Raw genomic sequence first — 17,362 nt, forward strand, 5'->3', positions numbered from 1 at the left:
CCCCACCCAGCTGTCAGGGAATAGAAGGGAATCTTCAACATGAAAACAAACCAGCTCATGCTGAGGAAATTGGAACAGCCTAAAGGGGTGAGAGAGCAAGAGAGAGAGAGACGGAGCAAAAGCAGACAGACATGAAAAGCCCTGAGCCATGAATTCTGTCCTTGGTGTTTTTCAAACAGCGAATCGCAGTCAAAGGTGAGCCGCCAAACAGAAACGCTGCCAGTCTGCAGAGACTTTACACTGTCCCTTTGGAGGAAGGCTGGAGACATCAAGCAAAAATACTGAAGGGCAATTTCTGCACTGTTTTGACTACAGGAAGAACCGACACCAAGGTTAAGACCCAATCTGAGGTAAGTGTCGACTTTCCCTTTGAGTGCAAAGCCTTTAAATTCTTTAGAGCATGCTTTTATGACATCAGTAGAATTAAAAGCTAAAATGTATGAATACAGAAAGGCTTCACTGAATATCAATTCTAGGTAACCATGCCAGGATTCCAAAGAAGTCGCTTTGTCTCATTGGTGTTGGCATTGCCACTCATCCTGGAGGTCGGCAGGGTCCGGGCATGTCGGTTCGGCTCGGCGACGGAGTGCGAGAAAGCCCCCTTCGTGCCCGGCTATAACCTGGCTGGGGAGGGTTTCGATGTGGTCCGCTTGCGCCGGACGGGAGCGTATGTCATTAACGTCAAAGGTCATCTGGCTGACAACCACACATGCACACTGTGTCCAAACCGCTTCCACGGAGGAGAGGTGATTACTGGTGATTCTGTGCTCAACATGAAGTGCCTTGTTCCATACTGTCCTGCCCATCCCATCCGCAGATTCAGAGACTCCCAGCTGCTGTGCTTGACTGGCGTCCCTTCAGTCGTTGCAGCAAGCATCTATCTAGTGCCCTTCACCACTCTGTGGAATCTCTGCTGCGCAGCTCCAACTCGCTGGTGAACAACAACTGGAGTGTGGGTTTGAGCCTCGATCCATATGGCAAGGTAGCGCTCGGCGGGAGCCGCTCGGACTTGGCCAGGTTTGCTCAATCGCAGCACAGCGTGGACAAGGCCACTTTCGCCATCCATGAAATCAGTTGTACTTACTACAGGTAAAAGAACTGACACACGAAGCGCGAAATGATTCAATGCTTCCTCAAAAGTCTGTGCTGATTTCTGTGACAAAACCGATCCAACGTTTCCATTTAACGTAAAACCAAGCATCAATGTTAGGAGTTTACCAAAACTGATTGAATCGTAGCATCAGCGTACTGTAAAGATTTACAACCACTGTGCCACAGATAATAATACTCGGGTGTGTCGTGGGAATTTGCCCAATTTGACTTAATTGGTTCAAATGATAATTCTTCTGAACAAATAATGTATCTCTGACTGTCAAGGACAAATAATGCCGACTATAAAGCAGACTTTGACATGACAGTAGGAGTTGCATTTAAACTTGAAGCATTCACCATGAACCAGACCACCTACGGGAACTAAAACTGCCATTCACAGAAATACTAACTCCCTATTCCCCTTTCTATTTCAGCTACAGACTAGCTGACCACCCTCAGCTGAGCACAGAGTTCACAAAGCACGTGAGCAGACTCCCGCAGAACCTAATGACAAGCCACAGCAGAGCTCTGTACAGACGGCTGATTGACACGTATGGAACACATTATATTCACCAGGTCAGTTGCAGATAAGCGCATCCAGTCAGTTTCTTTGCATTCTTCACGTAGCAACTAAATGTTTGCGTTCATTTCCAAGGTTCAACTTGGTGGAAAAGTGAGGCGAATCACAGCCTTCCGGACTTGCTTGGCCACACTAAAAGGCTTTACCGAGAGAGAGATAAAAAACTGTCTAAATGTCGAACTCCGCATGGCCTTGGGATTCCTACCTGCCAATGCTTCCTACTCCAACAAATGTGACGGGCTCATGAAGGGCAACATCAGCATGGGCTTCTATCAAGGCTTCATGACTCATAAGATCGAGGTCACTGGCGGGGAGAAATACTTTCCGGACATCCTCTACCAGCAGGACCCCTCCGAGGCCTACCACAGCTGGATGAACAGCCTCCATGATTACCCAGATGTGATCTCCTATGGGATTTTCCCCCTGCACCATCTGGTGGAGGACACTCAGATCAGTGCTAATCTAAGGGCAATCATCTCAGAGTATATCCAAGAGAATAAGCTTCAGGAGGACCAACTAGGTTTAAAGAACTGCTCCCCGACCCCCAACCTAGACCATAACTGCTGTCCTCTGCGAGCTGGCCGTGGATCTCTCAAACTGGAAATCCACAGAGCCGCCAGGCTCAAAGCAGACACCTTCACCAAAACTGACGCCTACGTGAAGATCTTCTACAACGGCATGTACGAGGAGACGGAAACAGTAATGGATGACAACAACCCTGTATGGAATGCCACCTATTACTTTAGCTCGGTGGAGGTGGGGCAGGAGTTGAGGTTTGAAGTGTGGGACAGAGATGTTCTTTACAACGACCTGGCAGGTGTTTGTCTCATCTTTCCTCAGCGAGGAACTCATTCTCTGAGCTGTCAGTTGAGGAAAGGAGTTCTCTACTTTTCATACAGCATCAAGTGCGCCACCCACTTGTCAGGCTTCAGGTGTGGACAGTACTCTCCCACTGCGGAGTAGTTCAGACCTAATACATTTGTTAACTCAATGGTAATATCTTCTTTAAGAATTAGAGATTTCTCTTGGAAGTCAACATTAGCAAGTTCCTAATGCAGCCAAGGGAGAATTTGTTTTGAGACAAACTGTGATAAAATCTTTTATCATTTGCTCCTACTATAACCGTGTACTTTAAACTTGCCTTGATTTTAATTCTACAGAGCTTTGATATTACGATCTTGATGATCACTATTTGATGATGAGATCATTTTGGATTTCCAAATAAATGCATGCAATAACTTCTGTAATGGTGGCTTTATTTTTCAAGATATGACAGAAATGGCAAAGAAATGTTGAATTCCTCATCAAAATGCTGTCATGGCTATTTTCTCACCTAACCTCCATGCGCAAGTATGCTTTGTACAAACATTCGGTTTGTGGTTCCTTCGTTTGCACAGCTACACAAATAGTCATGCTATTTGCTTGAACATTGTTTTATTTATGAAAGGTAGTAAATCCATCTAACATAAAAAGAACGTACAAATGTGCATCTGAATCACATAAAAAAAATTCCAAATGCAGTAAAAGGTAACACGAACACAAATATAAGATGTAGCAGCTGCTTAGAAGACTCTTCAACAGCAAAGAAACTAACTTTCCTAACGTCTGATCCATTGGGTCTACTTTAGCACTTTTCAATTAAGCAATGGCACTTGATGGAAAAAATCCTGTTTTTCCTTTTGCAGATGCTTGAGTGACTAACAAAATCAATAATAAATGAAATTCTAATGTTTATGGTTACAACAGCCACAGCGGCATTGTAAAATGAGATTTAGACATTGTAGTGAAGTGCAATATCTGCTTGAATGATGATGATGATATAGTTAAGTGCAATGTCAAATAATATATCAAGATAGATGGTGCCTTCTCACAAAGGTCAGGTTGCTGTGACCTCAAGAGACCACGATATCAAAAAGGCACAATAACAGTTTAGTCTTCACTGCATATGTTCATTGTGAATTATTCATTAAATGTGCTTTAGGCGCAGATATCAGTCCACAGAGGAAATCAAAACCAGGATTATATTTAAAAACAAGAATTAAATAATGGTCAGCAGATGGTTTCGGGATGTGCTCCAGTGCCTGTTCATTGAAAACTCAAGCATGCCCAGGATCAGTGAGGTAAGTAAAATACTGTACCTCAAGTTTGATGTGACTGAATATCATAACCCCAGTGAGGCTTTGAGCAAAGATGCCATATCTTCAGGTAAAGTGCCCTCATCACCTAAAATAAAACATGAATTTCATACCTTATACACGTGTCGGCACAAAAAACCTAGAATGTGTGTGTGTGTGTGTGCGTGTGTCCTTACTCTGCTCAGCAGTTGTCATGTCATGCTCCAGTTTGAGTTTCTTCTGGCTCAGCTTCAGTATGCCCTCCTCAATGCTATCTTTACTGATCAGCTTTATGACATGCACAGTCCTAATGCACAAAGCAGGAAGGTGTTGGTGGAATTCAGTGGTTTTATTTTTATTACATGTTAAATGCTCTGAAGCTTTCCACTCCGAGATCCAACGTACCTGGTCTGACCCAATCGGTGACAGCGGTCCTCGGCCTGCTTGTCGTTGTAAGGGTTCCAGTCGATGTCGTGCAGGATGACGACGTTAGCGGACGTGAGGTTGATGCCAAGGCCACCGGCGCGGGTGGAAAGGAGGAACACAAATATATCGTCGTCGTTGTTGAACTCATCGATTAGCACAATTCTGCAAGCGATGAGAGGGCACACACATTAAACACATTGGATCGAAAAGTATTAGTCATTTGTGCGTGCTGACCTGTCTGCTATTGGCGTGGAGCCATCCATTCGGATGTAACGATGGTTCAGGTGTTTCATCAGTATCTCAATGATGTCCAGCATTACGACGAACTGACTGAATAGAACAACTCTGTCTCCCTGTACGATTAGACAAAAATGAGCCTGAGTTTTAACCAGCAAATGTGATGAGCTCATGCACGCAACAACACATTGTGGTGGACTGAAGGTCCCACCATATTTACGTGCCGCTACATTTTGCATTGCACCTTTTCTTTGAGCGATGCCAGCTTCTGTGTGAGCCAATGGAATTTCCCAGAGTCGAGGAGCAGATTGTTGTCCAGCTGATAGGAGCTGATGGACGTGTATTGCTGACACAATTTATGCAGCTCAAAGTCAGACATCACCTCCATGTCCTCCTGGATCAGCGCAGCATTTGCATCGTAGTGAGTCGGCTCCTGACAAAAAAAAAAAATCACAGTTCAAACGTACTGGGTTCGATTGCAGCTCTATCCTTCCTATATGGAGGTTGACTGTTCTCCCCGTGCGATTGGCTAGAAGCTGGTTCAGGGGGTACCCTGCCAACTGCTTGAAGTCGGGCCCGCAACTCCTGTTTGGTAGATTAATGAATGAATGCATGAATATTATTTTTATTAATATTTTATTTATTTAAAAGAGTCAGAGCTTCAGTACAAATTAGATCTGGTTGATACAGCCTCAATGTTAAATATTTGCAACAGCATCATATACCAATATTTGCTGCCCTCCTGTGGCCGTTCTACAATCAGGAACTGGGAAATTGGAAGATTGCCCATCCCTCGCACAAATACACTTGTTGGGCGGTTATACAGCAAACTTACCTTAAGCATGAGTTTGCTCATGGCTGACAGCTTCTCTGTAGTATAGTACTGTCGATGAAGCAGGGGGTGGTTGGCCATCTTTCTTAATTGCATCATGACGTTACACAACTCCTGCTCTGAAAGGACAAAAAAAAAAAAAAAAAAAGGGGTGAATCAGAGTTCCTACACATTTGAAAAATATCCATACTTTTTCCAGATCCAAAATTTCAAACGGTTAACGCCACAGGAGTTGAACAAGTATCAGGCATTAATGGATGCTACTGCAACTTGACATGTTTGAAGGTTGTACATTACTAGCTTGATAAAGAACGTCAATGTTATTTTTTGAGCCAATCGGAATTGAGTATTCTTCAAGACCATGGGAGAAAACTGTCTCTCACACAAACGCTGTAACTGCGCTTCTAAGTGCCTTAAAATTTTTAATGCAGAATCATAATTTTGTTTTAGAAAGCAAAGCTATTGTATAGTAATGGAAAAGTGAATATTTTGCCATATAATTAGGTTCCCATTTCCCACACTTTTCCAAACCTGGAAATGTATCAAATAAATCCCATAGTTTTCCATATTTACGTAGGGGCCTCAACAAGTGTATCTGTGTGTGCGTGCCAAAGTGAACATAGCTCACTCTTGCCAGTGGTTGAAGCTTTCATTTTTTTCAAGAGCGTCTGGTAGAGAACCTGCTGCTTTTCACTCATGGAGCAGAACTCCAACCTCTCTTCCTTATCAGGTAGTTGCTTGAGGACCTGGAAATAAGATGAATGGAAAAAAATATCAAGTGATTATTTTTCATCACCCTCCCAGAGACCAGAAAATGTGTTCATTAAAGATGCACAACAGAGCGGCTCACTTCATTCTTAAGTCTTCGAAGGATGAAAGGTTTCATAATACGTCTGGCCTGAGAGATGCGCTTCTTCTCAAAATGACTCTGCTCCTCCTGGGCCTTCTACAGAAAACAAAAAAGAGGCTGGTTGAAAGAGGCTGAACATGCTGGATTTGTCAATATACACTGCACATAATACATTTTATATGATTACAACACAATATGTAGTATATTGATTTCTCTTACTATTTTTGTCTCAGAAAATGACAACACTTCACAAATATTTTCAGTGTCACTCTACCTGTTCCTGATTGCCTATTCACAAAATCACCTTTTTCATTTTGCACTTTAACCTGCTAAGTTGGTGTAAGTGGAAATTGGTTATGGTTCATCACAGAGATGAAAAAAAGTCATAGAAATACCATAGAAAACATCCTGGAGAGCTGCGTGGTGGAGCTAGAGAACATGGTCGGCATGATGAAGTTAAGGAGTGACATCAGCTCGAGGAGGTTGTTTTGCAATGGCGTGCCAGTGAGCAGTAAGCGATGCTTCGCCTGAAAGGAGAAGAGGACACATCCCCTGAGCTTAAAAATACATCTGGAAATGAATACAAAAATAAATATATAAATACAATTAAAAGTCATAGTTTTCACTATTTTTGATTTTGGCAGTTTTGGTTTGCCATAGGTGTGCATTTTCTAAAATGATATGACAATCTAACGTAAAGGATTTTGAGAAGCGTTGCCATAGAACACGGTGAACTCACATTGATAGACATGAGATTGCGGTAGCGCAACGTGTTCATGTTCTTCAGCATGTGACCCTCGTCAAAGATTGCATACATAAGACGGACCTTGCGGAACAGACTGCGGTCACTTTTGTTTCCAATGACAAAGCTGTACCTGTAGAAGGGGGGAACCGTTGAGGAGTGAGCCACATATATATATAAAATAGGGTCTTTCCAAGCGGAGACACTAACGTGGTGAGGATAACGTTAAATTCTACGTCCTTGTTGAGGATATCGTGCTTGAGGTAGTGGCGGTCTTCCACAGAACCTGTACACAAAACAAAAGCATACTTTGTCTAAAAATATGAAACGATTCACATAGAAATGTAAAGTATCCTACCATAATAAGGTAGGACTTTCAGACTAGGACACCACATTTCAAGTTCTCTGGCCCAGTTATCTGTAAAACAAAGAAACGTTCTAGACAATATTTGTGTAAATTCAAAATGAAACTCTTCATGCATCATAAATGTAATCCAGGTGGCTCATTTGATTAAATTGAGATGTACAATACATGACAACACAGCTTTAATGAGACTATGAAATCAGCATTAAATCACTGGAGTTATTTCCATTTGAAAGAAGTTTGGCTAAATGTGTAAAGTGTGTATGTTACCAAATGTAGATGCTGGCACAGTGATGAGGTGAGGACCCACTATTCCATTCTGTAATAAATGCGCCAAGAAGGCAATAGTCTGGATGGTTTTCCCCAAACCCTGATCACAGAAAGAGGATCATCAAATCACCCAGCAAATCAGACTGCCTTGATTGTATGTTTATTTGTTCATTTTAAAACAACACAAGGGTTGATTGGACTGCTCTGTATTGCATTGCTTGCGTCTCACCATCTCATCGGCGAGGATACCGCTCAGCTTGTGCTCGTGGAGGAGCAGCAGCCATTTCAGACCGATAAACTGATAGGGTTTCAGCTGGAGCCTGGGAGACAAATATGATCCACGTGAGGAACGACAAACCAACGTGCTAACATTGAGTATACCGAAGCTGCATGCCACTCACTGTCTGTTGAGCAGGCTGGTCTGTTGCAGTGTCTCTGAGCCAGCCCTCATCATCTTTGTGACCTGTTTGACCATCTTGGTGGAAATGGTTTCACATTTGCACATGAGTTCCCGAATAATGGTGCGCTCCTTTAGAACAGTTTTGCAGCCGAGGAGCAGGTCCTCTGACAGCCCGTTGGTCTTATGGAGTCTTCTGGTCTTGAGAGTGAAAGAAGGATGGCATGGTGGTAAGAATCTGATTACATACGAGTGGTTCTTTTCAAAAAGTGAAATTTACAAAAAGTAAACAAACGGGAGAATACATTTCAAATTGTATTTTAAAATTCCTTGAGGTTTCTTTGGGGTTTTCATTAGCTGTAGGCAATAACCATCAAAACGACAAAAGAAAAACTGAAACAATTCACTGTGCACAATGAGGTTTCCTTTATGATGTAACCTACTGAAACAAATGAGGTTTTCCATGTTCTTCTGTTTTATTGCGATGGACATGTATATCAGGCTCGAGTGCGGACCAAAAGATTTCTCACCAGGTTCAGCCAGTCTTTAAAGGGTCGCAGGTCTATGATCTTGTTGGCTTTTTTAGCAGAACACCCAGAAATGAGTGCCAACTCATCGAGGGTAGCCTCCTGAAAGAACTTGAGGATCTCTTCATTTATGCTTCCCTTGCTTGCAAACGCGTCACTGTAATTGTCAGAGTCGCTGCTCTCCGTATCCTCGTCACTGTCGTCCTCGTAATCGTCAGAGCTCAGCTGCTCTTTAGCGGCGCGGGCTTCACGCTTTCTCTCTTCCGCTTGCGCTTTGGCCAGACTGGTCCCGCTTGCAAACCTAGACAGCATCTGTATGGCGGACTTTGACGAGGTTGGCTTCTGACAAGGAGTAGTTTTCTTGACAGAGGGGATCAAGTCTTTTGTAAGCCATGAGGAGAGGGTGAAGTTGGAATGTTTGATTGGCTCTTCATCTGAAAAATCATCGCTGTCCACTGTAGCGTTTGAACTGTCGTCTGTAGCACTCGAATGCAACGAATGCGATTCCTTGTCATCCATTTTCTTCTCACAAGATCCAACACGCTTGACTGCCTTCTCTTTGCTCTTGGAGTGGTTGGATTTCTTGAGGGAATGTTGTGTGTCATCTGTAAGGAGTAAGAACACAGTTCGCATCGGATTAGCAGAACATATCGCGGGTGACAGATGAATGAGATCGTGTGCGAGGAGGTGTGTTAGTACCTGGGCTGGCAAAGCAAAGGAGGGCATGCAGAGCCTCATCCACATCCCACTCGTGTTCCTCAAGCACCGACCGCAGCTCCTACAATGAGACGGACATCGGTGAGGGGTACATCAAAACACAATCAAACATTCTTTCATTTTATATTATGCCTTCCATATTTACTTGTTCGCATTTGTTAGGGGGAAACTGTTGTCAATTCATAAACTGCTCTTACTCAATTAGCAAAAAATTTAAACGCCTTATATGGTGACAAAATATATAAAGCAAAAGATACATTTGCTTAAAACCTAATCGTTTTTTTTTTTATTTACCTCCTTGTCCTGATTGGGGAACTTCCTTTGTAGCTTTTTGACCATCACCTCCCGCTTCTCCCAACTTGGTTCGTCGCTATCATCCTGATTATCGTCAATGTATTCAACTTCATCTTCAGACATCTTTTGGTTTCAACACGAGTGAGGCAAAGGAGACAACTGTTAGTGTGAGAGACGAACAGGGACGCACAACTCTACCAACTAGTTATTGGCACAATTTCTTTCAACAAAATTTGTCAGTAATCAAAACTCACCTCCGATTGCTTCTTCCTTTTGTAGGGTTGAGTTTCACCACTTTGCAGTGAGGTGTCTGAATCATTTTGCTTTCTCTTACTAACATAATTTGTGTCTGAAACAAAAATAAAAAGCAATCAGCGTTGACAATGACGTCAAATAAATCTGAAACTATACAGTACACACATAAGCAATGTCTGATAGCACGTACATACAAAAACTGTACACTGTGTATACAAGTGCTCAGCATTTATAACGACACAGCATTGCACAGGCATCTAGCCGAGGGGTATTTGTCTTTCCTTTTGGCATGGTTTTCAAAGAGATACTCTCCGACAAGCTTCAAAAAACAAAACACTAATCCTTGGGATATTTTGACGTTTTGTAGCCTTGCTATTATCATCTTTACCCCAAAATAGTGGGTTCAATAAGATAAGCGTTAATAGAAATACTGTTTATGCTTTAACATTTTCCTGGAAAAATACAATTAATCTGTTGCATAAATTGGGCTGGATTACTACTCTATTCATACCGTCATCCTCAGAAATCACCACACAACCAACACTTCCATGATGAGTGCTTGGACTTCCAACAACCTGTGAACATAGCACAATATCCGATTATACAGGCCCTTTAGAATTTATTTTTGTCTGTAATGTGGCACACAATAACATCAATGTGATGGTGTGGTGAAAGACAAAATAGTCATTGACAATGTTCTTTCAACAACACCAAAAAGGTAGCAGTAAGCATAATGATAGTCTTTGTCAACTCACCCCTGAGTGATTCCTCCTTTTGTAGGGTTGAGACTCCCCGCTCTCCAGCGAGCTGTCAGATACATCCTGCCTTCTCGTCTTGACATAATCTTTGTCTGCTCCCCCCCACCCCAAAAAGACAGCGTTGACCAATGACACTATTTTACTAAATGTGAGCATTCTGAGTTTAAAGCGAAAACAGCCAGACTATTTACACAGAATGATGTCACAAAAAAAATTATTTTTCAACTTTTAACTGCATACAGACATGAACTTTCTTTAGTAAAGCAACAATCAGGGTTGATGATGTACAACTCTCTTCATACCTTCATCATCAGGAATCAGCAGACACGTGGCAACAGCTCCATCCAGTGTACTCGTACTCCCAACGATCTGCAGACAAAACAGTGTTTTGAACTCAACTGACTGCCTTACTCTCATGCAGATGTTTGCTTCCCGAGATGTCCCAAGTGACTTGGACGATTTTCCCTGTCTGCATGGAGGTAATCCACAGTCCCATACCTCTCAAAGTAGTCTACCCAGATCTGAATTCTGCCTTCACTCATACGGCTGACAGAAAGTTTGACTTGTCTCGAATGTTTCTTTTCTTTTAAACCATGGTACACTTTAAATTGCAACATCAACTGGCCTACATTCCAATATAGCGTAACTCACCTCTGAGATCTTTTTCCTTGACAACTGAGGGAACATCTCTGAGAGTTTGGACTCTTTTTGATTGTTTTCATCATTGGTGACATTTGTAGGTGTTTTGACAACAGGATCTCTGAAATGGCAAAGAGAGCGAAGGATAGGTAAATAAACAACAGGAACAATTAAAATATTCAAAAGACGTATGTCATCAACCTGGATTTCCTTAAGAAGGAGACTTTCCTCATTGGCTCTTCATCATCATCATTGACGTCTTCAAAAAGGACTCCTCGGGCATACGACTTTGCTGAATGGGATTTAGTGGATCTCATTTGAGCTGATGGGCAACATGAGATGAAATCCCGACAATTAGTCAAATAACGGAACTTAAATGAAGAAACGCTGTCATGGCCTGATGATATCTCTCTGAATTTGTGATATTCCGTTTTATTACAGGTGGGTGAGATTTTAAAAGATGCAAATTATCATCCATTCTTTTACCCAAATGTACAGTACATTTTAAACAGGGTATGCACCTAGCAACAGACAAATACTTGCAATCCCTCAATTTCAGTCTGTGAGAAAAATCAATTGGTCGGTCAATGAATATTATTATTTAATTTCACTTTAGTGGGCCCATAAATACTTATTCAATTTAAAAAAATAAAAGAAGAGCACTGGGATGGGCAGTTTTGTACTGCCCCTAAAAAAAGGTGGTGGCAGCAGGAACTACTGCACCCCAAGAACATCTGTAGCCCCCACAGGTCTATTCTTAAGGTAGCTCAGTGGTGAGACAGTCACTTACTAAGAAAATTAAAACAGAAGAATTTTGATTTTTATATAACTAAACTTATAATGGTACGTTCCTTCTGCACTATATATTCAATATTTCGTTCAATTATGTTAAAAATGAGTGTGCTGTCCAAGCACTGTAGCCAACATACCTTCACTGTCTTCACATGGGTCATTACCATAGCACCCACAATAAAAACAATACCGATGTTTCATATATTAAATGTATGTAACATGCATCATGCATGTATGTATGTATCACTAGCTTCTTTGAAGCACGCTAATGCTCATGGTAGCATTCGTTACAAATCTGATCAAGTGCTAAGATTGAGCTAGCCACGAACATCAGCATTACTCACCCGGCTTGTTCTCCTTCTCAGACTCGGAATTCACTTTACACGTTGACGCTCTTTGAAAACGGAAACGTTCCAAGTTGAATTGGCTCATGTTGATAGGACGGACTGAGGGAAAGCCTTTTGTACGACTCCGGTTCGTACGTGTTTTTTTTCTCTTTTTTCTTTTTAGAGCGTGAGGCTCAACGTTTTCCTTGGCTACCCTAGCTGACAGTAGAGAGCGCGTTCGAGAACGACAACGCCCTCGGGTTGTTTTTAAGCACAATGGTACATGCTGGCCCGAATACAGTTATAGTTTGGTAATGGTGGCCGTAATATGGGCCGCTTTGAAGGCCGAAGACAAGACAACCGGTTTCCCGCTAAAGCAGCTGTGCATGTAGCGCGGTAGAGCGCTGTCATTGGCCAAAGGAGCGGATGTGCGAGAACTCACGAATGAGTGCTGTGTGATCGTTAGCCTATGGAAATAATATTATTTATCATTAACACAGGAAATATTACAATAAAGACGATAATATCCATTCTTATGTTTTTGAGTTTAGTTTGCTTATACTGTGTTTCCACATGTGCGAATGCTATACTATGCAAATGAGGGGCAAACGAGCCCTCCCATTGGCCAAAACACCGGATGTGTGCGACGGCCAATGGGAACGTATCCGGCTGGGCAGGAATTCACGAATGAGTCAAGATAGTTTTTGCGTCTCACTTCCGCTTTGGCTTTACCCAAAGATGAAACAGGGGCTAAGATTTATGGTGTAATTAACAATATATAATAACTATAGCTTTTATGTGCTCGTGTAAATTTTAAATACACTGCATGGACACTGGCTCAGTGTGTGTACACGCATTTTGATAATTAATTAACAAATACAAAAAGAATGATAGTTAATTTTCAAAGTCACAAAGAACCCGACTATTTCCAAATAACCCACCTTTCAAAATATTATGTGTCAATAATCTCGTTTTTAATGTGTTTTATTATCAAATCACCGTTTAGGATTATGTTATTAGCCATGTAAGTTTAATTGCATGATGTCATTCTTTTTGACAGATGGAATTCACTGGAACGCCTTTAAAGCTACTGCGTCACCAGGGTTGTCCACTAGATGTCATACTCAGATGACAAAATCCAATCCCTACGTCAATTAAAAACCAGTCTTAATTTAGTTGAAGAAAAGGGGGCAGGTTGCCATAACCCATGAACTGTATCATGACTGATGTGACAGAGCTGCAACAGGTGAGTGAGTGAGTGAGTGAGTGAGTGAGTGAGTGAGTGAGTGAGTGAGTGAGTGAGTGAGTGAATGAGTGAGTGTGTATGTATATACGTGTACATATATACATATATATTTACTGTGTATGCATATATGTATGTATTTTCAAGTCAGAACAAACTGGATCTTTTTTGAGAAAAAAAAGTTGAGTGACTTTTCAAGTGCAAGTTGAACTACAGGCCTAGGAAGGCTAAACAAAGACAGTGATAAATAATCCTTATGTGTGTCTTGATGGTCAAAGTCAAAGTCATGGGTTTATGGAAGTCATCTGATCATGTGTTTGTATTGCATTCTTACCCTGGCACACACAAGCGTACACTGTACCCAATTCTACCTGCCATACAGTGCATATATTTAAATGATTATGCTGGATGATCACATCAGTACAGCGCCACCGTGTCGCCTTACTGTCTCCCACCATCATTGTCATGGAGACCCTATAAGTTATAACCGTGTGCATTTGTGTGTGTGCGCGCGTGTACTCACGAGGGGACAATAGGCCAACTGACAATGAATCTGATGGAGGTTATGACCCCTCACAGCAGGATGCTCAAACTGTGGCTCCTTGCCTTGGTCAAGGTTTGTTTATGAAACCCAGACACATCTGCGATGAGTCTTCTTTGTTCAATAGCAATAATCAAAGTGCAGCAGTGACACTAATATTCCATATTCATTTTATTCATACATTATGCCCTTGTCTAAGTGCATGCGTGTTATGCGCCCTGGCAAACTCGTAGTCGTCACAAAGTCTGCCGCCATCCAGCCACGGTGGCGCCCAACTTGGCCGAGACCCGACGGCGGCAGGGAAGCACCTTGTTACCAAGGCGACCTGTCTGGGATGTAAACTCCTCACACGTACTGAGGAATATATTTCTGCACGCACACACATGCTAACACACACTAAAATGAGAGTGCAAACTTATGGTAGTTTATCGATTACACAAGGTCAGATAAAATTTGAATTTCTACATGTCCTTACATGTGAGTGCTTTTCTACAATGCCTTATTTGATATGGTTTCAATCCTTCATGAAGACACATTGAATTTAGAAACATGTTTACTTTCAACACAATTTATAGAGCACCTGTTGAAATACTTGGAAAGTTCACATTTCAAACCTGGATACTTTAATAGACATTTTGTGACTTTTACCCAGCCATCCATTTTGGTTACTGGTTTTGCTAACTGGTGACATGAGCGAACAGGAGTTTATTTTAAGTCAAGTCAAGTTTATTTATATAGCCCTAGATCACAAACAAGTCTCAAAGGGATTCGCATATACAAAAAATTTACAATTATTCTCAAACATCCCGTGATCTTAAACTCCCAGGAGGGCAAGGATAAACTAAAAAAAAAACCCCAAAAACTCAAATTAAAAAAAAAATAAAATTCTGGTATACATTGTGACATGAGTGACTCGACTTATCAGGTAGTGTTTTGCTTTGGTGTGACAAAGAATATTTGAGATATGAATTAAACCCACTTGACAACAAGGTTATCAAGCCAATCAACAATTCATCAAAAAGAGGTTGATAGAATTACTTGGAGGTTTTTGTTTTGCACGAGACTACATCATCGCTAGCGTTTATAAACGTATGACTCATTAAAGGGCCTTTTGTGCACTTGTTTCTGTCATCCCTCGTGTAACCTCCTTTGGTTGAAGCGGGCCAAGGGTGGGAAGAATCCCATGTTGCGGGAGGTGAAGCCACCAATCACCGAGACACAATGACGGATCCCCCCGTGGCAGACTTACAGAACATCCGTCAAACATGGCTTTGTTTGCTGCGCATTCCTCGTCGCTTTTGTCTTCCCTCGAGCTTGCCTGCCAGTTCATCAGATCGTACTCAAACCTCAAATTATGCTAACGTATTTGCAGTGAGATAATGCTAGAGCTCGCATGAGTACTTGGAAAAAGTACAGATAGTACAGAAATAAAAAAGTGATCATTTCAACTCAATTTCTGTACTTGAGTAAAGCTACAAAGTACAAACTCTGATATTAAGTACAAAAGTAAAAATTAATTTTTGGTGCGCGTTATGCAGAACACGAGATCAACTTTACATCACAAAATATCTCGCCGTTGTTCAAGAATAAGCTAACGTCAGCTGGGCTTTTATGAAATCAAAAAGCGTGTTCCCCTATCTTTGCTCTAATTGTGACCTGATTCTGAAAAACAATAAATGTTAAATTCAATAATGATGACAATATAAGAAAAAAAACACATCTTGTATGAAAGATTCAGATTAGATGGATTAATTGAATGTCAGAAGCCTGGCTGGCAAAAGACAATACATGAATAATTCTTGGCGCCAACAAAAATCAAACAATTCTCTTAAATAAGGCCACGGACGGGGAATATCTTATTTCTCAGAATCTCTGTTATGTAACAAACCTATTTTGACAAGCAATGAGTAGAAAGTACAGATATAATTACTGTATATATCTTTGCAAATGTAGCAAAGTAATAAAAAGTCATCAAAAAAACAAACAGTACAGACACATGAAATGGGTTTCATTTTTTTTCTGTTAGTTAACTGCTGCCTTTTGTTCTCGAGTCATTGCAGGGGTTGCGGTCAACTCTGCATTGGTCTGTTTCATCAACTGTGTTTTAATTAGTTTGAAGGAGACGTGAAGACAGACAGCATGGACAATGGCCCAACCCCAGGCCACCAAATAGAACATTTCACCCTCCCACACACACATTGCTCTTGCTGTGTTTCTATGATATATAGCCAGATATTATACAAAAAGTACAGGCGGTGTTTGTAAAAAAATAAACTGAAACAAACCTTACTCACCCCTTTGACGATTCCTGTCAGATTATTTGGGATTGAAAACACCTTCCTACACTATGTTGAAAGTTCCATTATTGTTATTAGCCATTTTCCCCATACTGTGGTAGCATTAAAAAAAACATTCAGAGAAAAATCAAAACTCCATAAGGCAGAGATGGCTGTTAACTTTTGGTTTATAAATTATTTTTCGGGGCAAAACTGATGGCACCCCACAAATTCTGCCAAGTAGCCAGTGACTGAAGACAAATGACATGAGCAGGAAGAACTATTTTGTTGATTTACATGAATGGCTTTTGTACCTGATTCCAGTAAAATTAATTTAGTTATTTTTGTTGTTTTTACTGCTGTAACGACTATTTCCTCACCAGAAACCATCCAACCATATTTTATTTAAAAAATATTGTAAGGCAGCTACTTCAACATACAGAATTTGAATATACACACACACAATACAGTCGGTCTACCAAGATTAGAAGAAGTCTACAAAAAATACTTATTGATTCAATCAACATGTATTGCATATGTTTAATATTTCTAAGAAGGAGAAGAGCTGAACTGTACTTAAATCTACTGTACTGGACTGAACTAGTTTCAGCCACTTTATAAACACTGCCTAGACACTACGAGTCATACACACTACTTTTGAGAACCACTCATCTCAGATGTCCTAAGAAGTGAAAATGTGAATATTAACGCTTGTTTGTCTCGACTGTACGTGCCACTGGCCTTGGATTACGACCAGTGCAGAGACGCAAGGAGTGAAATACTTGCCACGTGCTTTTACTTATTTATTTTTGCTTATATTGACAATTGGCGTGTAGTGCAGTGTTAAACAAACCAAACATGCGTAAGGTGGCTCAATTGTGAATTCCTGGGAAGAATAGAGGTGACAGGAACACAATGGAAAAACTCATTAAGCTATCCTCTTTGCTGGCACACAGTGGATTTTGTGTGTCCGCTCACTGGGGAGTCCGCTACAATGTCAGCAGAGGAATGGACGCCACCCGGGGAGTCTGTCTCCCGTGTTTATCGTCTACTATGTGCCATAACCAAACGTGAGAGAGTGCTTTAAGGG

At 41.3% G+C, this 17,362-nt stretch overlaps 2 protein-coding genes across 3 annotated transcripts; one reads left to right on the top strand and one right to left on the bottom strand.

Annotated features, from left to right (window-relative positions):
- Window positions 1–24: 24 nt before the first annotated feature.
- prf1.5 (perforin 1.5) lies at window positions 25–2,916 on the top strand. Its single transcript, XM_037258454.1, has 6 exons — window positions 25–87; window positions 180–350; window positions 477–746; window positions 818–1,089; window positions 1,527–1,668; window positions 1,748–2,916. The coding sequence occupies exons 1-6, from the start codon at window positions 40–42 to the stop codon at window positions 2,633–2,635; spliced, it is 1,791 nt and encodes a 596-aa protein (XP_037114349.1). The 5' UTR covers window positions 25–39; the 3' UTR covers window positions 2,636–2,916.
- Window positions 2,915–12,626, bottom strand: smarcad1a (SWI/SNF-related, matrix-associated actin-dependent regulator of chromatin, subfamily a, containing DEAD/H box 1 a). Of its 2 annotated transcripts, none has more exons than XM_037258452.1 (25): window positions 12,231–12,626; window positions 11,296–11,416; window positions 11,107–11,215; window positions 10,758–10,824; window positions 10,453–10,547; window positions 10,209–10,272; window positions 9,697–9,791; window positions 9,443–9,565; window positions 9,131–9,209; window positions 8,435–9,036; window positions 7,909–8,105; window positions 7,737–7,827; window positions 7,508–7,607; window positions 7,232–7,291; window positions 7,084–7,159; window positions 6,871–7,006; window positions 6,527–6,658; window positions 6,132–6,227; window positions 5,910–6,027; window positions 5,285–5,400; window positions 4,694–4,882; window positions 4,447–4,565; window positions 4,192–4,374; window positions 3,984–4,093; window positions 2,915–3,895 (listed from the first exon to the last, which is right to left on the bottom strand). In XM_037258452.1, exons 1-25 carry the CDS (start codon window positions 12,316–12,318, stop codon window positions 3,834–3,836), a joined length of 3,228 nt encoding a protein of 1,075 aa, XP_037114347.1. In that variant the 5' UTR covers window positions 12,319–12,626; the 3' UTR covers window positions 2,915–3,833. The 2 variants fall into 2 exon arrangements, with proteins under 2 accessions (XP_037114347.1, XP_037114346.1); XM_037258451.1 differs by having other exon boundaries at window positions 10,453–10,550.
- Between the last annotated feature and the right edge of the window lie 4,736 nt (window positions 12,627–17,362).

The sequence above is a fragment of the Syngnathus acus genome, chromosome 9 (assembly GCF_901709675.1).
Source record: "Syngnathus acus chromosome 9, fSynAcu1.2, whole genome shotgun sequence".
Lineage (NCBI taxonomy): Eukaryota > Metazoa > Chordata > Actinopteri > Syngnathiformes > Syngnathidae > Syngnathus > Syngnathus acus.